Source organism: Neodiprion pinetum, chromosome 3 (assembly GCF_021155775.2).
Source record: "Neodiprion pinetum isolate iyNeoPine1 chromosome 3, iyNeoPine1.2, whole genome shotgun sequence".
NCBI lineage: Eukaryota > Metazoa > Arthropoda > Insecta > Hymenoptera > Diprionidae > Neodiprion > Neodiprion pinetum.
The window spans coordinates 2,311,563-2,333,801 of NC_060234.1; the positions used below are offsets into that span (position 1 = coordinate 2,311,563).

Genomic DNA, 22,239 nt, shown 5'->3' on the forward strand with positions numbered 1-22,239 from the left:
TTAGTTGTACGGTATAATAATATTAAGATTACGGTATTGAGGAACAAAGATTTAATACGGTATTCGTCACTTTTTTGCGATAACGCAGCGGTTGAGTGAATAATCAAAAAAATAAATAAATGTGAAAAAAAAAAGGAAACAAAGAGATATTGTATATATCTTAGTTCACAATGTACTTTGTCAATCGGTGAAAATTGCAAATAAGATAAGGCGAGATACCGATGTGATGTATATGTTGAATTACTCGCGGGTCAATAACTGCATCGGTGATACTTTTTAGGTGTTATTTTCGAAATAGATATAGAATAATGTTCACAGAGTTAGAACGATTTTTCACGAAATCCCGAATTATCTCGCAATACTTGGGTACCTTTTCACTGTGAAAGATTGCAAGCCGAGCTGAGGAGATGTGAAATCAACTTTGACTACCGATCGAATGTTTATAGGCAGACTTGAGAGAGGTAAAAGTTTGATCGGTGGACGGTAGGTTTCTGGTGGAGAAATTGGAATACCCTGGGATGTCGGTTTATTGGCCATTCTCTATTATTGCACAATCCGACCAATCGAATAGTAGTCATTGTTGTGCGCCCCGGAAAGCCATGGCAACACGCTGTGACGCAAATTCACGTTACATGCATGCATAATTCTAAATTCCCGAATGCGCGACAAATTGCAAAAACAAAAGCGTTTAATCATATTTTTTACGGGGAAGTGAATCGATGCAGAGGAAAACCAATTACACCGTGCTAATAAACCTGAAAGATTGTTAACAGAAACGAAGAAGCGAGAAAAAAATTGATATTTCTAGCCGAATCTTGAGATTCGAAATAACTTATTTCGAACGACGATAGGTGATACTCGTGTGGACATCGATTCAGAGACGGCTAGTTTTTCGGATTACGTTGGTAATACAGTTTTAGCCTACAGTCATAGACTACAGATTGTCTTTTTTTTCGACCAACAGGTATTGGTCAACTGACCACGTCTCGAATGCACAATTTTAAATCCTTAAAAATTCTGTAATCTATATTTTCATCAGGTGGAATACCGATTTTTTTTAAACGTGTTTCGCATTTATTCTGCAATATCCAGATCCTTTGCAAGGATGCGGCCTACTTGGTATTTTCATTTTAGAATATTAGGTCAGTGTAATATTAAGGTGATATGTGGAGAGCTATATATCAGTGATGAGAGGACTCTGTGCTTCTGTTTGGGCTTCGCGCACTCTATCCTCTATTAGCAAGTCTATGCCGTTACGTGCTGCTGTATCTGCGTTACCAACGTAATAGACTCGGCCGGAAAACTAGCCGTCACGGAATTAATGTCCACGTGTGTACATGCGTACGATGCAATAACTGCATTGCGAACAACGAGCTAAATTCGCGGAGAATTTTCCAACTCATTGTAACTGAATTATGTGTAATACCCGCATTCAGACAAAGAAAAGGACCAAGACGGAAAGTGACGACGGTGATTAATGGGGGGGAAAAACGCGAACAGTTAATGATGAATTCCGCCCGTAGATGATGAGTTTAATAAATTCTGAAAAAATTTGAATTTATTCGAATATTATTATACATAACTATACATAGTATTCAAAGATCTTGATAGATAACACGTCCGCCTCCCTTTTTATGTATTAGACGATACGCGTACATATGCATAATATGTTTGTGTGTTTTGTTTTTTAGTTGTTGTTGTTATAACAAACAATCAGTCTACATATACACACATAATATGGTCGGTTCGATCTTATTCTCTGCACTTTTTATACCGTATTATATACACTTTTGCGTAGACTGATTATTGGCGCGAAAATGATTTTGCGGTCATCGAGGTTTCCCGTTCACATAGTTTATATATTGAGATTTTCGATCTGTTCTCTTAAAATGAGCACAAAAAATGCAGATTATAATCAACCCAATTGTCTACTTAACATACGTCATACATATAACATATCATAATAGAACGTAAAATATTTTTTATTTCTTTTTTTTTCCTCATTTTTTCTTTGTTTATAAAATGGTGAATTTTAAAATAGTTTTTTTTTTTGTTTGTTTGTTACATCGTAATAATATTTCTAATCAGTTAAACTTACAAAGACGTATCCCTATAAATTTTTTTTATACAGTTCAATTAATTTATCGGTTTGTTGTTACCTGCGTGTATGTTTTTTGTGGTTTTTTTTTCCTTCTTAAATTATACTTTCGAAAATTTCATTCATTTCCTTTGCTTCTACATTGATTACTCACCCATATTATGCCTATTTTTCTTAATTTTTTTTTTCTTCCTTTATTACCTATTTTATTCCTTTACAATATAACTTAGGCTTAAAGCACACCAAGGCCACTCACCAAACTAATTTTCCGTCCCTTTTATATTTATTATTTACCTATTAATTATCAACGTCTCCAGCCACAGGCTGAGTCAACAACTTGATTTAAGAGAAGAAATAAAAATGAAACATATTCATCTCTTCTTCATGAAATTGGACAAGTTTATGAACAGGGAAATTTTTTTCTTCAACGAGTCATAAACTTGCGTTGGTATGGAAAATTAACTTGGCGTACAAGCTGTAGGTATTAAAAAAAAAAAAAAAAAAAAAATGGCCCGTTTTCTGCGCCGGCGTACACAGATCTTAAAGTAAATTTTAATCTTTTAACAGTAACGTCAATAACTAGGGTTCTGTTTGTCTTATACGTTAAGCTTGTAATAATAATAATAATAATAATAATAATCTAGACGTTAAAATAAGGTTTAAAAATTAATTTTAATAGGCTATGTCTGTTTTACTTTCTTTTCTTAGATTTGTGCTATAAAAATAGTGCTAAAAGCACGGATGCATTTTACTCAATTACTAATCAACAGTCGCTAAGAAGTTTTCTTGGCATACAAGGAGATCAATTGAGCCCCCAAATTTAAAAATATCAATCGTTAATGGTCCTCGCATGGATGATTTCGTTACACATACTCGTAACAGTCCGTAGTAGAACTGAACCAACATTTGCGCACTTCTGTTATTGAATGATGAAAACGACTTCAAGTGAAATTTTAAACAAGTAAACATGCCGCAACATGAAATGCGGGGTCAAATAATCAAATTTTTTCATTCTTTCTTGTGATTTAAAACAAAAACTTTTTCAAATTATTAAAAAAAAATTTTTTTCTCTTTTGTCTGTAACATTATCGCCAAAAACGCATATTTAAATGTATAATTTAAAGCATTGGAAAAAAAATCCGTTATTATCGTTTTTTTTTCTTACCTTTGTTTCTTTCCTTAGCATCGTTAATAATGTAAATAAATATTTAAATGGTCTCCAAAGGACTTTGCCAATTGTGCGCTTGCATAGACAGTCGTTGATTGTTGCTCGGTTTCAATGGCGTAACGCATCGCGTAGCATCTGGGAATCGCTCGCGGTATCTTTCAAGTCGTAGGTATTTCACCGTGACAAGTTTGCCTGCAAATGTGAAGAATTTACATTGAACGTCGAAATAATTGGATGAAAAATCTTGAGTGTATCAGCAGTTGGGACTTATAAGGGAAAATTAAGTATCGCATTTGGTTCTATACTCACTGTCAAACCACCAGCCGTGCAACGCTCTGTACGCTTTTCCAGCATCCTCTTGAGACATACATTTCATGTACACGCAACCTTCACGGTTTCCACGATCGACGCGAATATGAAGAATTTTCACGTCCTCGCCACACTTTTCTAATATCGCGTCCTGAACCTTTGTTTCCCAGTCGTCTTCAAACTCCCTAGAGCAACAAACATGTCGAGAAACATCATGGCTTTGTGAAATTCCAAAGTTGAGAAAATGAAAGCAACTAGTCCAATTCATCTACTCACACATCAGGGTCAAACATGTGTCGTATCTTGAGGCAAGGCGTCGGCGAATAGGGCAGGCTGTTCACAGAGCCTGCCATGGTTTCGAAGGCTTGACCCTGCCAAACTTTCGTCTTTTTGTTTCCGGTGTTTCCAGCTGCCTGAACGTTAGACGCGTTCAGATTGTTGCTTGGCAGCCAACGCCATACGTGAAATTCCTCGCCTGCCACCTGCTGCACCTCTCTCCGAACTCTGAAGAAGAAAACGACAATGTTTGTTGGATGAGGAGAGTGAGTCAAGTCTTCAGGGTTAGTTTATTGAGGGGCTATAAAGGCCTACCTGGATTCATTTTCGTCTAGAAACTTGACTGCCTTCGCCCAAACGCTGGACATTTTCTGCCGGTTTTTTGGTGGTATCAAATTATCCCTGACATGATTTATAGCCAGGTAACTTTCCTGCGTGCCACCAGGACTCGTTAGTGCAGAATTCTGATGATGAAGTTCCAGCATGCTTATTATCTCGCTGACCAAACGGAATACCTCGTTCTCGGATTCCTTTTTCTGCTTCAAATGCCAGAGGACTAATTTATGACCGCCAATAATCATCAGAGCACCTGGAAAATCACATCAATTCAATTACGCTCAATTGCTTGAGCGATGTACGACTGAGGAAAAAATGTAAGACTCTACATTTTGATATTGAAATGGTTACTGCAATACTCGGCATTAAAATTTGGATAAAACTAAAAAAAATTACGAAATAAAACGCCAAACGAGAAATCTGGTACGAATTTACTAAGTGGAAACGCGTACAAATCTACATAATGTATGGTAAAACGAATATCTGTCAGTAATGCGATGAGCATCGGAAGATTCAGTCCTTTCACCTTGGTTGTGACAGCAAAAAAGGAAAATTCGTGCGATACGAGGGAAATAAGTTTCAGTTGATATCGTTCAATAACGAATCAGTAAGGAATTTACCGACTGCTACAGCCAGAATCGAGGTGAGCAGGGTGTAGAGCTTGTTCTTGATCAAACACTTCATTGGGACATCAGGGTTTAGGACAACCATTCCCACTTTGCCATCTAAGCGTTTTGCCAATACTTTATCCTGAAATGGTCGAACAGTATAGCTTAAGATTGATGATCGCTGTTAAAATTCATCGAATTTTAAATATTTCTGTAACTAAAAACTGAGTAAGTGTCATTAATCGGCTGCAGTTTACCATAGAATCTAGAATCTGTGTATCCGCTGAGGCCTTGTTGATGTCGTCGATTTCGATCAGGGAAATTCCCCATTTGGGATTCTTAAAAATGAGCAACTGTGCGTTGTGAAGATCTTCCTTGATGTCCAATTCATCCTGCGACAACGATATTTTATAATTTCGTGCGTGGCAATGCAACAGCAAACCCAGGCCAGAAAGTGTTTACATTGATTTATAGAAATTATTTAGTACCAACCAAATCATTCTTCAGAAATCTTTCCATCACGTTATTGTCGGTCATATAAGGAAAGTCTGTTGCATCATCGCAGTTGTAGCTTATTGCCTTCTCTGTTAGAATGGTCTGCAACTTTTCCAGCAATTGTATTGCTGTGTGTTCCGTTCCCTTGCGAATACAATTGATACCAGGACTATCGCTATGTGGCACGTTGGGTGAGCAGAATGGAAAATTGTTGTTATCTATAATAATAAATGAAGAACATTGCATTTACTTATTTGTCAACAATCGTTCCGAACAGTGATGGCGGATAAAATCAAAATATAATTGCTGTACTGTATAAGATAAATATAATCGGAGGCTACGACAAATTGTAAAAGGTGCAAAATTCTTACGATTTAGTAAGAAAACAACTTTCAAGTGAGTTTTGTGAAAAACGTTCAGATCAATGACCGTTTCAAACAGAAATATTTTGAAAAAAAGTATGTATAAAATCGTGGGAAAAGGAAATGAAAGTACAGAAAACTGAGAAAATTCTCCAATACACAAATATTTATTGATAATTATTTATAATCAGAAAAAAGTATACAATATTATTAAAATGTTAGAGTTATATAAGTAGGCACTCGATTTCTTTCTTTTTTTGTTCTTTTAATTTCATGTTTTTATAGTAATTAGATAATAATTGTTATTTAGTTGAGTTATCATCAAATCATCACCTCAGAGAGACTACCGAATTTAATTGTTAAATATACTTTATAGTTGTGTTTTCTTTTTTTTGTTCGTTTTTCAGTTTTCATTTTACCATACCAAAACAGAGTTTCATTACCGCTTATGAATAAACACAGAAAACACGTAAACTCTGTCCACTAGTGCTAACCATACCTCAAGGCAGGTGTCAAAAAAATGTTCAGTTCTCTATACCAAAATAGAACTTTCATCCAGTCCGTTCCAATTAAATACTTTCAAAACTTTACAGTAAATCCACTGTTTTCTTTGTAATATGACATGAATAACGATGATTTTCCAAAATTTATCAAAAACTATGGATCCAATCACGAAAATGACCTAGTACAATATAAAACAATCCACAAAATACATATAAAAAAAAAATTTGTTAGTGTACAAGTTATCATAAAAATATTAAATATCTCGACAACAAATCAAAGGAAGAAAAGAAATAGTTAGTAAAGACAAGTACAAGTACGTACAGTGTTTTAAAATATGTTGATACTTTCAAAGCTTGAGACAAGGGACAGTATCTTTCCAATTAGATCGAAACGTCATAATTATTTTCCATCAGACACACGTTCCAAAATGTTCTGATTTATCACGTATAATTGCGAGGAGAGAAAAAACATACACTGGGTAATGTTGTATCCATATCAGGTATACAGGTAAAGTATCAATTACTCTTCTTACATAAAAAAAAAAAAAAAAAAAAAAATGCAAGAAAAAAATATGTATTCCTAAACTACATTTTACTAGTAATATATAATATGTCATTTTTCTTTTCTTTTTCATTGCATGAAATTTTTTTTTAAAATGTCTGAGTATCTTTCGTAGTTTATTTTTACTGTAACTAATACCTACCAGCATCAGGTGAAAAGGTGTCGTTCTTTCCACCAAGCCCCAAATAAACGACTGCCAAAAGAATGAAAAACAGCAACAAGACTCCAACCAGTATAACCGATATCAGGTTGTGATTGTTTTTCATTTCTTTACCATCCGACGTGGATGGAAACGTTCTTGTGATTGCCGGTCTCTCCGAAGCCAGCGCATTGTACCTGTAATCAAATGTATGAAAAAATAAGATGCTAGAACAATCCCGCGCTTCTTCAAGAACACTAACAACATCATCAAGTATCTAATATCTTCCTCTCACCTTGGCGTAGATGGCAGGTACTTGGATCGTAATGATGCAAAGTGTCCATTTGAATCGGTTTCCTTCAATTCTGGTAAGGCAGAGTGGCGTAAGATTGGAGCTAAAAATAAACAGACACAAGAATAGGCTTTTATCGTTGTCGATTAGTCGGCCAAGTGAAAAATTCAAGAGCAATACACAATAAAACAGTAAACAATGGTAAATGGAGCTGAAAAAATGTCACTAGAGGTTTATAAGACCATCGAAAATCTCTGCACTCACAGCTAAGACTGGTCTTTGACGGTAAATTGCTGCTAGAAATTTTGCTCAGTCTCCTAGTGAAGTCGGACAAATATGGTGTTTCAATATTAGCAAGAGGATCTTCGGCGTCTCTGTAGTTATCCTCCTTCTGGCTGTGTATCGGAGATATGTTGAGTTTGAAGGCAGGAGTGACGTAGCTATCCTCGTTGTTGGTGAATATGGATCGTTTCTTGGTGTTATATTCAAGACTCACAGGTACGTGTCTCTCGTTATTCAGAAAAGTAGAAGCGGACGTGGACGAAGACGAGGACTCGTAGGTCCTTGGCTCGACAGTTTTGTATCTAGCCGCAGAGGTCGAGTAAGATTTCTCCGGCTCCTCGGCTATGTCCGAGTCCGATCCAGTCTCTAGACCGTCGTTGGAGACGGTGGTCTTGAAGTTTCTCGTCACCTTCCTGGACACGTTCTTGACCGATTTGAGCGAGGTGTTGAGCGGCGCCTCGAGACGAACGTAGGGCTCACCGGTAACCTCGTTGTTCGCGATGCTCGAGGTCGTCGTCGTTCGAGCAGCGGAACGTCGCCGAGAAGGACTTTTCGGAGCCACAGCCGGAGCCGGCGGCGGCATGGGATTGGCAAGAGTCTGGCGTCGCGAGCTGGATGATTTCTTCTTGCGACCGACGGACGCCGAGTCGTCGTCGGTGTCGTCGCTGCTGTACTTGGCGGCGAGTGAATGCCGACCCGAGCCCTTGAGGCCTGCCTCTCGGGCCTCCATCAGGTTCTTCAATTTCTTGACGAGGATCTTGCGCGTGGTAAGAGTTACGGGACCCACGGGGTAGCCGTACTCCGCCAGCTTGCTGCGCAGCTCCGAATCCGACAACGCGTCTACGGCCTGCATCTTTTATACACGGTCACTCTTCGGTTCGTCACACGCCGGATTTTATCCCGTATCGAAAGAAGAACGTTCGCCGTTTATAACCAAATCTGCGAACAAGTTTCGACGGTAGATTTATACTTGATACTGATTACGCGATGATCACTCACCGCGACACGCGCCAAGCAAACCACCAACGCGCTAGCCTCAAAACAACAATTTTTCTACACCGAAAGAAAAATGGATGGTGCGTGCGTGCGGTGTTGGTTTGGTTGGTTGGTTGGTTGATTGGTTGGTTGGTTGGTTGGTTGGTTGGTTGGTTGGTTGCGCGTTGTTCTCTCCTCTCGCGCTGCTGCTTCTCGGCGCGAGAAAACGCGGGCTTTTGAGGCGCCAAACGACCCTTATGTAATTGAAATCCAGCTTCGAAGAGAACTGCGCACCGGCAGACCCTGGATACCGAGAGATTTATTTCTGATTTTTCCCTTTCACTAAAATTCTTAAGAGGGTGCCCTAGTCGATTTCGATGCTGTCTTATAATAAATCTCCAAATATCGGTGTCCGCGTATCTCAAACGTGAACTAAACGGACCCAAAAATACTGTAATACAATTTAATTTGACGCAGAAATAAAGAAATGACATGAATTCTACGAATTCAATATTACGATTTCGTAGATTCCGTACCATTTCTTTTATATTTCTGCGTCGAATGAAAATGGATTGGAGTGTTTTTGTTCGGAATTGTTTATAGAACGAGACTCTTGAAGCTCTCTCTCGCGTTTGAGATACGCGAACTTCGATATTTGGAGATATATTAAGAGCAGCATACGTAAGACGTTTAATGAGCAGCGCTGCTACTGCGTCAAATCACTAGACAGATGCTAGTAATATTTAGTAAGTTACTAAACTGCTTCTGCTTTTTGCTGCGCATGAAATCCCACCATTATCTATTTACATCATGTAATTTCACATTACCGATAGTCGTGCAGAGGGTAGAGGTGAAGAGAATAGAGTACGAAGTAGGTTATGTTTGTGTCAATAACCTTCGGCACGCCAGCGCATGCGTGATTAGACAAAGACAACCAGACTCCCTAGTTGCTCTCTCTCTTTCTATCGCTTTAATGCTCCGTGGCCGTGAGGCATTGGCGGAGTCGGCCATCTTTAATCATAAGTACGCAGTGGTCAAAGATGAACGAATAAAAATAACTATTGAGAGTCGTGACTATAGTGTATGTAGTTTCGGTTTTTACATTAAATCGTGAATATATTTTGTGCAGTGTGCTGCTTCTGCCAACCTGTCAAAAACGACGGTCAAGATGGTCGTTCTTTTCGATACTTGAGACCGACTTTTGATAAATAAAGTGTTTCGTTTGATGTACGGCGGTAAAGAAATCAGGGTGTAATTGATGCGATTTATACTGAACGAAATTTTAACTCGTTCTAGGGTACGGAAGAGATAGTTATTTTAACCGTATTTCGCTTAGTCGTTAAGATCGAAAAATGGCTCTACGCAAAGTGAAGGGGAATTTTGAGCGAATGTTTGATAAGAATCTTACCGATTTGGTCCGCGGTATTAGAAACAACAAGGAGAATGAGGTATGTCCTAAATTTCGCCATCCTTTATCATCCCTGATGCGACATCCCCTTCAAACATAACCTAGTATACCCTTATCGCCACGAGAAAAGAGATAAAAGAAAAAACTATTCTTCAACCGAACCCTCAATCGTCTGTATCTAACGGTATATTACAATCTAATTTTCCGATTTGCAGGCAAAATACATCGCACAGTGTATGGAAGAGATCAAACAGGAACTACGCCAAGACAATATCGCCGTCAAAGCAAATGCTGTTGCCAAATTGACATACGTATGTTAACATTACTTTCATGTTGACAAAATCCCCTCATCTCCTTCTTAACCTCCTATTTATAACTATCGATAACTGTGTAATTTTTTATCTCGCAGCTTCAAATGCTCGGCTACGATATCAGCTGGGCTGGATTCAATATCATCGAAGTAATGTCATCCGCCAAGTTCACTTATAAACGTATAGGATATCTGGCTGCTAGCCAGAGTTTTCACACTGATACAGAAGTGAGAATTCCTTTTCAGATTTAATTTATTTTTTACATCTTGCATACCATTTTTAATCCTTACCATCGAAATGTTTGGCAGTATATAACTAAAAAAAGAAAGCAATAACTTTTCTTTGTCGCGGATTTCTAACCGTACAAATATATTGGTTGATAATATTATAATTGGCTGAGATAATTTGGCTGAGCTAAACCTTCTTTTATTTTTTTCAGCTCTTGATGTTAACAACTAATATGGTGCGAAAAGATTTGAACAGTCAGAATCAGTATGATGCAGGTTTGGCTTTGAGTGGATTGTCGTGTTTCATTAGTCCCGACTTGGCTCGGGATTTGGTAAATGACATAATGACTTTGTTAACGTCGACAAAGCCATATCTCCGAAAGAAAGCTGTGTTAATGATGTACAAAGTCTTCCTCCGGTTTCCCGAGGCTCTGCGGCCAGCTTTTCCCAGGCTTAAAGAGAAACTAGAAGATCCAGATAGCGGTGTTCAGTCTGCAGCTGTCAACGTTGTATGCGAATTAGCCAGAAAAAATCCCAAAAATTATCTCAGTCTTGCTCCTGTTTTCTTTAAACTCATGACTACATCCACGAACAATTGGATGCTAATAAAAATTATCAAGCTCGTAAGTATTTTTTAATTATAAACGCGTTTAGTTGCCCAGGCATTTAATAGAGTATTGAATTCACTTGTGATATAAACGTCAAAGACGGAAGAGACAGTCTAATTAACTCTTTCAAAACCTTGTTATCTTTTCTTTCTTTTTTTTCCCATGCAGTTCTCAGCGATAACTCTCATTGAACCAAAAATGGGTCAACGCTTGACACAGCCCCTCATTGATTTGATATCAAGGTTCCTATATTAAAAAATCTTACATAACATAGAGTATCTTTTGTTGTTGAATATATACATTCTGCTATTTATGGTTTAGTTTTCAGAGAGAAAACGAGAAAATATCGCTTTCATCTTGTATTCTTGGTTTTCACTTGTGTTTTGTTGATTTTTTAATTTTATCAATTGAATCAGAGGCTAGGGGAAGGGATTATATTCTTAGACCCCAGTTAAAACGAATTTACTCATTAGATGTCCAATCCTAGTAGTGCATCGTACTGTCGTCATAGATTATCACATTGTTACAATACTTGTAAAATATGTTCGCTGGTTGATTGTACATTAGAAACGTTACAATGTTTTTCCTTACAGTTTGGCGCGTTGACTCCTTTAGAGCCTAGGCTTGGCAAAAAGCTAATAGAACCCCTTACCAATCTAATACACAGGTACATTGCTATATTATATTATGTATACACGTCGTATTGATTCACTGTAAATGTATTCAAACGATTTACCTGAGCTGACTGAAGTGGGTTTTCAATTCTATTACATCATTCGCGTGGATACTGAAACCTTAGACTGAAATGCTGCGATGCGTTCTTAAGCTCATTCTCTTGCCGATCGAGGCCACATACGTTTCTGAAACTAAAATAGTCACTCTGCTATATGAAAGAGTATCGAAAATACATAGGACAAAAATTTTCACAAGAAACCTTAACAACTCTGAAATACGTTGGTCAGAGTCATTATTTAATTTCTTTCTTAATTTTTTAATAACGGACTACCACCTACTACAATACCATAGAAAAATCGAATTATTAGCTCAAAAGATTACAGGCTGTAAAAAGTTATTTTTAGATAAATGCGGAACAGAACATTTTTATTTTTTTACATTACAAAGGCTTTTACTTGTTCGAATTAAAATATGTAGCTGTATAAAACAAAAGCTAATTCATTAAGAAGCAAAAAAAAACATTCGACAGGATAATAATTTATCTGTATTTTTTAGTACGTCGGCAATGTCGCTGTTGTACGAATGCATCAATACAGTGATAGCTGTACTTATATCGATATCATCGGGTATGCCAAATCATTCAGACTCTATTCAGTTATGCGTCCAAAAGCTCAGAATACTGATAGAAGATTCTGACCAGAATCTGAAATATCTTGGACTTTTGGCGATGTCGAAAATTCTCAAAACGCATCCAAAGAGCGTTCAGGCACACAAGGATCTCATAATGCAGTGCCTTGATGACAAAGATGAGAGCATTCGGCTCCGTGCTTTGGACCTGCTTTACGGAATGGTGTCTAAGAAGAATCTAATGGAAATCGTACGGAAATTAATGATACACATGGATAAAGCTGAAGGAACAACATACAGGGATGAATTACTGTCAAAGATCATACAGATATGCTCGCAAAACAATTACCAGTTCATCACGTACTTCGAATGGTAAACGTCCAGCATTTTTATCATCAACAAACGTTTTCCAGCCCTAAATTCTTTCGCTTCTTCTTAATCTAGGTATATTTCCATACTGGTTGAGCTTACGCGGATGGAAGGTACAAAACACGGACAATTGGTAGCGACTCAATTACTTGACGTTGCTATTCGCGTTCAGGCAATTCGAAACTTTGCTGTACAACAATGTGCTCTGCTTTTGGAGAATGCTCACTTGCTCACTGGACAGCCCAGAGCTACTATGGCTGAAGTACTGTACGCAGCTGCATGGATTTGTGGCGAATTTTCGAGGCGAGTTGTCCGCTTAATACGTGCAATTAATCGCAGTTCGACATCGACGATATTAAATTTCCGTTTGTTTATAGTGAGCTGCAAAATCCCTTGGCCACTTTGCGATCGATGCTGCGATCAAGGGCTTCTACATTGCCAGGTCACATTCAAGCTGTTTACGTACACAATATTCTAAAACTAATCGCTTGTACTTTGAGTAAAGCGGAAAAAGAAAATGACACGAAATCTATACAGGAGGTATGGCATTATTCGTCAGATTTATCAAAGCTTTACTGAAATTTTATTTTCCTAAATTGTTTCTTTGTTAATTATTCTTAGATATACACGCTCAGCGACAAAATAGTAGCTTTCGTATGCAGCGGTGACTTGGAGGTGCAGGAGAGAGCTAGTTCGGCAATTGTTCTTCTAGAGTGTTTGAAGGAAACTTCCGGACTCGCTGAAGAATTGGCTGAAATGTTTGTCGGGGAATTGAATCCCGTAGCGCTAAAAGCTCAAAGAAAGGTACAAGACAAACGCATGAACGATTAATGATTTTCAATTGTCAATTAAACTTTTTGTTTAACTAGGTCCAAATTCCGGAGGGTCTTGACCTCGATGCGTGGATCAACGACCCTCCTTCAGAGAGCTCTGATTCCGAAGATCTTGACATGAATGACATATTTGTAAAAACTGAAAGGCCCAGCGATTCTTACCGCAAACAAAACGTCGTTGAGTTGACATCAGAGGAACTTCAGCAGAGGCGAGAAGCAAGAAAATTGGAACAAGAAAACAATCCCCATTATTTGAAGGGCTCTAGTAACACGTATAAAAACTCTTCGTCTTATCACAATATTTCGAATAACAATGAAGACGATTTTGAGAGCATTCCAGTTGCCGAGTTGAATATACCTGTCGCGCTTGAAGTTCCTGGGCTCGCAAATTCAAATAAATATTTGAATATAAGTTTCGGCGAAGATGACGGTGACAAGAGACACAAGAGGCGTGGCAAAAAGAAATCGTCCAAGAAAAGTAACGAGATGCACCTTCATGTGATTACGCTTTGCTTTTCGTCACGTTAAACGTTACTTTCATTCCAGATAAGAGATCGAACAGTTCTGAAGATGAGCACGAAACCGTTCACCCTACGCAGTTGGTAAACACCGGAATAGGCGAGTTACCGCCTGGTGCTGAATTGAGCGATGGTGACGATTACGATATCGGAGACATGAATGATCCTCACAGGGCTCTGGACATCGACTTGGACATGCCGTTGCGAGAGGACGAAAGATTGCCAGTTCTGGAACACAGAATCGTTGAGAATAGTCTTGCCAACGAAGTGCCTGAGGTTAAGAAAAGTAAAAAGGACAAGGTAACAACAATTCACCGTTTCTTAGACGAATTAGTTGAACCTTTTTTTGTTCACTTTGATGAGTAACAACGAGGAGAAACAATTTCGTTTTTTAGGACAAGGAGCACAGAAAATCCAAGAAGAAAAGCAAAAGTGCGAAAGAACATAATAAAGCAAAGCAGCCGACGACTAAGAAAGCAGAAGAGAATGGAAATAACATAGATCTGTGGTTGGCAAGCGATACTTCACCAGAGAAAAATCAGAAAGTGGGTAGCGGCGATTACATGGAAATGCCGAGTAAAGTAGAAACTGATAAAAAAGAAGAGGGCGGTAGATCAAAGAGTTCTAAGAACAAGGGTAAAAATAAAAGCGACCATGAAACAAGTAAGCATAAAAAAAAATCTAGGAAAGGTAAAGACGATTCCAAGTTGAGCAAAGATAAGAAAGCGTCTGGCTATGAGGAAACAGCTGGTATTTCAACTCCGTCCAAAGAAATTTTGCCGTCTTTGAACACAATTTTGAACAGGTTTGATAGTCCGTCAACGAATCTTCAGTCTCAGTTTGATTCGACGGATCAAAATTCTTCCTACAAAATTCTAGCGACTGATAAAACGGTCAAACTCACTTACGACGTCAAACAATTACCTCACGAAGCTGACAAGATCGTTATTCTCCTAGTCGTCGCGAACATCGGAACGAACCTTTTGAAAGAATTTGACTTTAGCATCTCCGATACCGCGACATTGAAGCTGTTGCGAGATGTGAGTTAAAAATTTGAATATACACTTAATTTTTTTTTTTTCATTTTATCTTGTACCACTTCCATAATTTTCCCGATTTTCAGGCGGGTGACGAGTTTGAAATGAAAACGCGATTTCAATTACTGCCCAATTCCAACAACGTGACACAATTCACGATGTCTGTGTCGGATGTAACGTTTACACAAAAGTTACGAGGTACTTTGGCGTACATGATAGAAGGAGAGTCGGGAACTTCCCAGGAGAAGCTTGACTTTGTATTGACATTACCATGCAGCAGCTTTATGATCGGTCATATTTCTCACAAAGATATTCTAACCGAATTACTTAGCAGCGGTCAGTTGACTGAGAAAATAAAAAACGAAGTTGAATCTAGCGGACAAGATTTCTCACAACTGTTAAATACCGTTTGCCAAAAATGCAACGTTACTCTAGTCGAACAGATCGATCAAACCGCATCTCTTTATGGACATTCCTTGAAGGGACACCATGTTTGCCTATTATTAAAACATAACGTGAGTATTCACGATTATCATTTTTTATTCACCATTCACATACCGATAATTTTGAATATTTTGTTGTTTTTTTCCCTGCCTCTTTCAGAATTCAAAGGGGACCTTGATGATTGAGGGAAAAAGTGACAATAACTCGCTGTTATCAGGTATTGTTGATGAAATATCCCGAATTTTGGTATAACGCAACCACGGAGAAGTGTATCAAGTTGAAGAGGAAATTGTGAAAATTCAACATATGTTATCTATAGTTAGAACTTTATAATATTCAAATCAATTCCTACGTCAGTGGCGTAGTAAAAAATAAAAATAAACAAATTTTTTTATATATATACACATGTATATATATTTATATATATGTATGTATGTATACAATTTAGCGTTCGTGACCAAGGAGGCTTGATGAAGGAAAATTTTCGTCGATTTTGGTCATGATAGACATTTTTATTTCAAAATTTATTGTCTTTGCGACGTTTCGACCAGGCGCAGCCTCGACATCACCAGGCTACTATTTTAACAAAAAAAAAGAAATGTCCTGCCAAACATTTTTTCTTTTGTTAAAACAGTAGCCTGGTGACGGTCGGGGCTGGGCCCAGTCGCAAGGGCAATAAATTTTGAAATAAAAATGTCCATCGTGACCAAAATCGACGAAAATTTTCCTTCATATATATACACATAAACAGAGAGAAGCATGACAGCGTAGACTATTGTTTTTTTCGAACAAAATTTGCCAGATTCGTGTTTTCCTTGAATTTTCATGAAAATGTGAACAAGAAATTTCTTTGTCGGTATCTGTATTCGCATATTTTTTTTCGAGCTGGAAAAATGATATGATTTTCTTTCTTCATTTTCTATTACTGTTAGGATTTGAATTTGTGATATGTGCCTGGTAAGTTGCTGCTGTTGCTGCTGCTATAGATATGACCCTGTAAATAGGAAATTGTTATTCCGGATCGTATTGATCTTTAAAACAAATGAACACAGTCTGATGTACTATCTACGAATCCACGTTTAACTTGTAACTGTACCTAGTAGTGTCAATAGTATCAGCATATTAACTTCAATTATACTATTATTATTTGACGTAGTTATGATTAAATTCTCTACGCGTTTCAAATTTATCTTACAATCAATAAGTAATTTGCATGGTATAATTTGTTCTTTTTTCAAGAGAAACAATTATAAAGCTGATGCTATTACTTTTATAGGTACCAGAAAAAAAAAAATTTCAAATGATGGATGGATACTGTATGTACATAGATATAGGTATCTGAATCCAGGTTTGCTTGGCTCAAAGAGGATACTTTAGTGGCTTGCGACGATGAATAAAGAGTTTATCGTAGATAAAAGCACTTTTTTTATCCCCATTTTGATCGGTGTACTTGATACGCCGTATTCTGGTTTCGTAGTAAACACGCTATGCGACTTTTGTCGTCACTTTGAGCTACGGTAATCCTACGATTATAATGTACACTGGCATAAATATATACACATACATACCTACATTATATTGTAAGTAACGAAATAAGACAGACAGAATGAGAGAGAGAGATAAAAAGATAGCGAGAAAGCGGAGAAAATTTAAAAGACGAAATCATCAGCACACATTCATTGTGTTTGGAATCGGTGCCTAAAGAAAATTGATAACGAAAGTTTTCGATAATGAATTTAGGGTACAAGGCACTGATTTTCTATACATACATAGATATTTACATACTTGATATCACGTCCGAGTGGCTGATCGTGGATTAAGTATACATTATATTACTTACTTTTCAAAACAAAGAAGCAAAGTAACAAAATTAAGCGTCGAAAATTTTTCTCAATGAAATTCAAAATATGTAAAACAATAATCACTCGGCTATTAATCTACGGTTAGTTATTTTAATGAATAATAATTATAAAAAAAAATTGGGAACTGCGTATTCAGCGATATTGCCAAACGCTATGTATGGATTCGCGAACTTTTATGTTATATAAATTGTATACAGTCAATATAAGATTAAAATATTAATTAACTATACTCAAGGAATCATTCTACTTTGTCTTATCATTTTTGTAATGTATCCTTTTCGTTTTCCTGTTGTTGACTCTAACTTCTATCTGTGTAACAATTGAAATGGCTAGTCGGTAAGTCTGGGATCTTATATCAACTTACCGACCCGAGCTGTCAAAATATATTTTCGAAACTACCATTTCGAATGAAATCAAATCAGCCATTGCAATACTACCCTCGAGAAGAAAGATCTCAAAAATTCTGAAACTATTGAAAGATAATAGAATTCTGAAATATTGATGTATAAATGGGTTCTTTTTGCATGATGTGGCGAAAGTGGCAGCGTGTACGACGCACAAAGCGACTATTGCATATTGATATACATATACAGATGCACACACGCGCAGATATATTATAATCGGGCCCAAGGTGTATTTTTTTCTGTAATCTGAATAATATTCGTATGTGAATTACCGTGAAAGTGGCTGAAAACGTGAAAAAAACGATAATTTAAGGATAATTGATCGATGTAAGAGCTCAGGGAGGCGATAATGCGATATTCTCTTTTGCTGGTTATCATATTTTGAGCCGTCGATTCGACTGCTTAGGCGAAACGGCTCAAGGTTATGTTGCACACTGCCTGATAACGATAAAGGAGGGCAGAGGAGAGAATAAATTCACCTTTCGGATATGTGTCGTATTTTTTCACACGCAGTTCAATGTTTCGGATTCTTCGCGTATGTTTTTTTTCTTTTTTTTCGGGACCGTTTACTACCAAATATCACGGAGCTGAATGAATAGCGAGTTTTTTTTGTTCGTTGTTCGATCTCTGTCAACCGAGCATCTGATCATCCCGCAACTACCTACGTACCGTGAATTAACTCTGATAGTTATTTTGGTCCATTTACATATTTATTTCACCTCAGAACTACGTAGTATCGAAAACGTTGCGTATATCGCTATTCAAACAACCTTTGCCAATGACCGAACGAATAGCGGAGATGCGAAATATTCTAAATCCACAGATCACGTTTACATTGATTACGCCCCTCAGATTCTTGAGACTTTCACAGTTCCACTGCGATCCGTTTGCAAACATTCAATTGCATTATTGTAATGAATATTTTAACAATGCACAAAACGTTGGCTCAAACCCAATCCAATGACTAGTCGATTCCGCTCGTCGCTCTATCTCATCGGTTTTTCCCACCTTAGAATCGCTGATCACTTTCCTGGCAATTGTCACTTCTCCTCAACTATGTCCGGTATTGTAGAGAAGATTTCCTCTTTTTTTTTTTAGAAGCCTGGTGCCTCGGGTTATCAAGTCTGGGAATTTTGCTTGTGAACAGTTATCGCCACAGTTACTTTCCTTGGGTTGAGTATATTATTCGAACTCAAGTTATAGTTACGGTATCGGAGGTCACGAGGAGAACGACAGTTGGACTCGGATTCCTTGGTATGATTCCTACTAATTGCGAATTTTGATTAATAACATCAAATAATTGAAATACGGAAATGAAATGAAGAAAGTTTTTCCAAAATCTCTTCTTCAATTGATAATAAATCGCAAGGATTTCGAGAACTCGATGAGATCCTGTTGGACCGTAATCAACGTTGAACAAAGGAAAATTTAGTTGAAACTAAAGAGCACTAAATAAACGTGTTGAATACTTGTACATTGCTATATATTGCTCTTTTTTGGGCTTTAGCCAAACACATGTTTATTGGAGGATGTTAACCGTGAGTTGAAATTAGATCGGGCTGTTCCCTAAACTGTGTTTTTTAACTTTAGTTCAACGTCCAACTTTGGCAGAAGAGGAACTTAGCAATCCTTCACGTTCTTTGTGTTGCTCGGACATATCTTTGCAATAACTTAATAATTTATTGAACATGTTTCAAGCCGGCATCCCCAATTATAGATCTTCTGATCCTTATTACTATCAGTATTTTGTTTGCCATATGTAACTATCAGACACTTAGATGCGTATCCTTTGTCCCATTTTTCAATAGTTCCCTTTTGAAAATACAATTTTTTTGTTTCCCAATCAGGTGCAAACGCAAGATGAAAGTTAAACGAAGCAAATCCCTTTCCCCTGAACCGTCGAGCAGTAACGAGTACAAGAGGCCCAGGATTGCCAATTCCGGGGACAGTGACAATGACTATCTAGAATGTCGGCTTCTCAATCTCTCCGATGATGTTTTACTGAATATCATGAAGTTTCTCCATCCGCAAGATCTCATGGCTCTGAGTTTGTAAGCCTGAATTTACCACAGATTCGTCTGATATTTGTATTTGTACTTTTATGACGTACAAATGCTTTAAGGTGTTGCCAACGTTTGGAGCAAGTAACAAGGGACAGAACGCTGTGGAGTAATTGCGTCGATTTTCGAACGGCTCCGACACTGTTAGAGGATCTAGAAAAGTATGTAAAGTTTTTTAGACCGATGACCACAAGACTGAGAATACGCGGTAACTTGCAATCGAATAAGCATCGAGGATTGAGCCAAAGCTTTTTTAGTGCAATACGAGCAACGTGTCAACTCAAGGAATTAACTATGGAAGAATACGATATTGATGCTGATAAAGTAAGTCGATGAGTAGATTCAATGTTACAAGGATAAACAATTTCACTGTTCTATCGGTTTAATGTCTTTGTTTGCTCATGTCTTCTCGCAACAGATACAAATCACAGACTTTCCAAAAATGATTGAAAAACTTTCACTCAAAGGCTGCAGGATGCACCATTTGCAAACCGACAAATCCTACTTTTTCAGGATGGACTTTCACATGCCCAACTTGACGGTAATATTATATATATTCATCTCAGGTTTTTCAACAGGCAAATAATCGTTGAAGTACTCAACATTTGTCTAAATTACAGTGCCTGATATTGAGCAAATGCAACTGGTTCTATCCACATTCATTGATGGTGATAAGTAAGATGGTAAAACTGAAAGAACTTCGACTGGATTCTTGTTATCGACTCGGCGAATGCGTCGCTTACGCAAGCCTGGCTACCAGATTTGGTTTCAAATCGTTGGAGGTAATTTTTATGAATATCATCCATCAGAAATAACAATCGATTGCTCTCGTAGTTTTGCCGAATTTCTTTGATCCACGAAATTTACACTCAACTCCCAATAGATTTTAGATCTTAGAGACACTGGACTGGGGGATAGCGAGATATGCTGTTTCAGCAGCACTAAAACATTGACGCATTTGTACTTGGAATGTCCACGGTCGCCGAGACCAGTTTATTGCTACGAGCATGACCCACGGCCCTACAGGCCACCTCAACAGCATTCGACAGACCCGCGCTTGAGAGTGTTCGAGGATCAAAATATCTTGGAGGTAAATAATGATAGGGTAAGATAAATTACAACCCTGAGTCTATTTGCCTTGTCAGAAAAAAAACGGGATCTAACCTTCGATATGTATAAAACATTTTCCAGTTATTAATAGACGAGAGACGCATCGTGCCGTACTTTGATTTCGAACGATGTCTCGTATCCGATCGAGCTATTTGCGCTTTAGGAAGCTACGTTTGCGATCGTACAATTCTCAACAATATACAGGATATGATTTTCGTCGAAGTGGATAGGCGTGTTGTAAACAATCCCAATCTCAAGGAATTGGTAGTGCGGTAAGTTCGATTCAATTGTGCTGGAGATAAAAGTCTAAGTGAATAATAATGGTGATAAGTTGGAACAAAATTAACATCTTTCCTTTCAGAAACTATCCACGAGTAACGAATCAAAGTCTAGTACATTTGGCCGCGAATGCACCTAGCCTTGAATATTTGGACGTGACGGGAACTACCGTAACTCGAGAAGGTGTTGAAATGTTCAAGTCACAAAAGCCTGGCGTTACAATATTATCGTCATTTGATGAAACATAACGTCAATATGAAACTTGAATTCAAGCATTAAAATCAAAGGGAGGTCTCGATTAATCGAAGCATTGTGAAAACAAAGAGAGAATTGATTGGTTTCTTAGTTTCATCATCGCATTCTTGCAGCTTTAGGTTCATTGAAGTTACAGGATTAAAAATCCCATACAATCACGTCCTAATTTGATAGTTTAATGTGTATATTGTACACAATTCTTTTCGTATCCAAATTCAGAACTTGAATTGTCGTACCAAAACTTCAATATGTGCACTGTATCATAAATTATGAATGCGTAGGCAATAAGAACTAAGCTTGAGTGGTACACTGTATTGTTTAAATTTTTTTCTTTCCATTTTATTTCTTTTCGACAGCGCATTATTGGTTAATAAATTATATTAATATATTATACAGCTATGATAAAATTGAGAATCGTGTGCGTTGAAAAATTTTACCTCACTTCGGCAATTTAATGTCTGAAAAATGTTTTTTTTCTGTACCTCGAGAGCTTTAAAAATTCTGGTAGTCTTTTACCAGCTATCAATGTAGTAATATAAATATATGTGAGCAACTGCTAAACTTGTGTGTATGTAAGTGTTTGTGCGTATACCTGACTTTAAGTAGGAATGGGCGTGTGTAAAACAACTGTAAGATTTTCTTTGTCGACCTAGAATAAATTTTTTTTTTTTTTATCTTTTAGATGATATAAAATATCGTTTATAACTTATGGGTATACTGAAAAGTTCTTTCTCATCTATCTATTGTTGTTGTGCTAGTGTCTTTTGTAAGAGGTATTATTATTAGTTACTAATTAACATTATTACT

At 37.4% G+C, this 22,239-nt stretch overlaps 3 protein-coding genes and 1 long non-coding RNA gene across 12 annotated transcripts; 2 read left to right on the plus strand and 2 right to left on the minus strand.

Annotated features, from left to right (window-relative positions):
* Positions 1 to 1,540: 1,540 nt before the first annotated feature.
* MAN1 (LEM domain-containing inner nuclear membrane protein MAN1) lies at positions 1,541 to 8,688 on the minus strand. 2 transcript variants are annotated; one of them, XM_046618609.2, is made up of 11 exons: positions 8,430 to 8,688; positions 7,413 to 8,369; positions 7,152 to 7,251; positions 6,860 to 7,053; positions 5,288 to 5,508; positions 5,053 to 5,187; positions 4,808 to 4,937; positions 4,167 to 4,440; positions 3,852 to 4,079; positions 3,576 to 3,760; positions 1,541 to 3,458 (listed from the first exon to the last, which is right to left on the minus strand). In XM_046618609.2, exons 2-11 carry the CDS (start codon positions 8,281 to 8,283, stop codon positions 3,307 to 3,309), a joined length of 2,490 nt encoding a protein of 829 aa, XP_046474565.1. In that variant the 5' UTR covers positions 8,284 to 8,369; positions 8,430 to 8,688; the 3' UTR covers positions 1,541 to 3,306. The 2 variants fall into 2 exon arrangements, with proteins under 2 accessions (XP_046474565.1, XP_046474564.1); XM_046618608.2 differs by having other exon boundaries at positions 7,413 to 8,688.
* Positions 8,689 to 9,512: 824 nt separating this feature from the next.
* garnet (adaptor-related protein complex 3, delta 1 subunit-like garnet) lies at positions 9,513 to 17,562 on the plus strand. Of its 2 annotated transcripts, none has more exons than XM_046618606.2 (14): positions 9,513 to 9,853; positions 10,029 to 10,124; positions 10,223 to 10,351; positions 10,564 to 10,974; positions 11,128 to 11,201; positions 12,190 to 12,633; positions 12,706 to 12,933; positions 13,008 to 13,170; positions 13,252 to 13,434; positions 13,500 to 13,941; positions 14,010 to 14,281; positions 14,377 to 15,021; positions 15,105 to 15,533; positions 15,622 to 17,562. In XM_046618606.2, the coding sequence occupies exons 1-14, from the start codon at positions 9,758 to 9,760 to the stop codon at positions 15,712 to 15,714; spliced, it is 3,705 nt and encodes a 1,234-aa protein (XP_046474562.1). In that variant the 5' UTR covers positions 9,513 to 9,757; the 3' UTR covers positions 15,715 to 17,562. The 2 variants fall into 2 exon arrangements, with proteins under 2 accessions (XP_046474562.1, XP_046474561.1); XM_046618605.2 differs by lacking the exon at positions 11,128 to 11,201 and adding an exon at positions 11,553 to 11,626 and having other exon boundaries at positions 9,514 to 9,853.
* LOC124215341 (uncharacterized) lies at positions 10,746 to 18,856 on the minus strand. The gene is made up of 3 exons (XR_011176750.1): positions 18,208 to 18,856; positions 11,696 to 11,825; positions 10,746 to 10,849 (listed from the first exon to the last, which is right to left on the minus strand). It is a non-coding gene; the product is annotated as an uncharacterized lncRNA (long non-coding RNA).
* On the plus strand, positions 17,760 to 22,219 carry LOC124215338 (uncharacterized). Of its 7 annotated transcripts, none has more exons than XM_069134704.1 (9): positions 17,760 to 18,055; positions 18,827 to 18,900; positions 19,576 to 19,779; positions 19,851 to 20,112; positions 20,207 to 20,329; positions 20,409 to 20,570; positions 20,672 to 20,893; positions 20,980 to 21,170; positions 21,260 to 22,216. In XM_069134704.1, the coding sequence occupies exons 3-9, from the start codon at positions 19,589 to 19,591 to the stop codon at positions 21,423 to 21,425; spliced, it is 1,317 nt and encodes a 438-aa protein (XP_068990805.1). In that variant the 5' UTR covers positions 17,760 to 18,055; positions 18,827 to 18,900; positions 19,576 to 19,588; the 3' UTR covers positions 21,426 to 22,216. The 7 variants fall into 7 exon arrangements, with proteins under 7 accessions (XP_068990805.1, XP_068990806.1, XP_068990803.1 ...); XM_069134705.1 differs by having other exon boundaries at positions 17,760 to 18,019; XM_069134706.1 differs by lacking the exon at positions 17,760 to 18,055 and adding an exon at positions 18,172 to 18,263.
* Positions 22,220 to 22,239: the final 20 nt, after the last annotated feature.

Excerpts from the sequence above, each read along its gene's own strand:
- garnet (XM_046618606.2), top strand. The coding sequence starts at position 9,758 with ATGGCTCTACGCAAAGTGAAGGGGAATTTTGAGCGAATGTTTGATAAG. Across the intron at positions 13,435-13,499 it reads CGCTAAAAGCTCAAAGAAAG|GTCCAAATTCCGGAGGGTCT; the intron begins GTACAAGACAAA and ends TTGTTTAACTAG. Across the intron at positions 13,942-14,009 it reads AAAGAAATCGTCCAAGAAAA|ATAAGAGATCGAACAGTTCT; the intron begins GTAACGAGATGC and ends CTTTCATTCCAG.
- LOC124215338 (XM_069134700.1), top strand. The coding sequence starts at position 19,417 with ATGTTTCAAGCCGGCATCCCCAATTATAGATCTTCTGATCCTTATTAC. Across the intron at positions 19,488-19,575 it reads CAGTATTTTGTTTGCCATAT|GTGCAAACGCAAGATGAAAG; the intron begins GTAACTATCAGA and ends TTTCCCAATCAG. Across the intron at positions 19,780-19,850 it reads GATCTCATGGCTCTGAGTTT|GTGTTGCCAACGTTTGGAGC; the intron begins GTAAGCCTGAAT and ends AAATGCTTTAAG.
- MAN1 (XM_046618609.2), bottom strand. The coding sequence starts at position 8,283 with ATGCAGGCCGTAGACGCGTTGTCGGATTCGGAGCTGCGCAGCAAGCTG. Across the intron at positions 5,509-6,859 it reads CACCTTTTCACCTGATGCTG|ATAACAACAATTTTCCATTC; the intron begins GTAGGTATTAGT and ends TTATTATTATAG. Across the intron at positions 3,459-3,575 it reads GCACGGCTGGTGGTTTGACA|GCAAACTTGTCACGGTGAAA; the intron begins GTGAGTATAGAA and ends TCACATTTGCAG.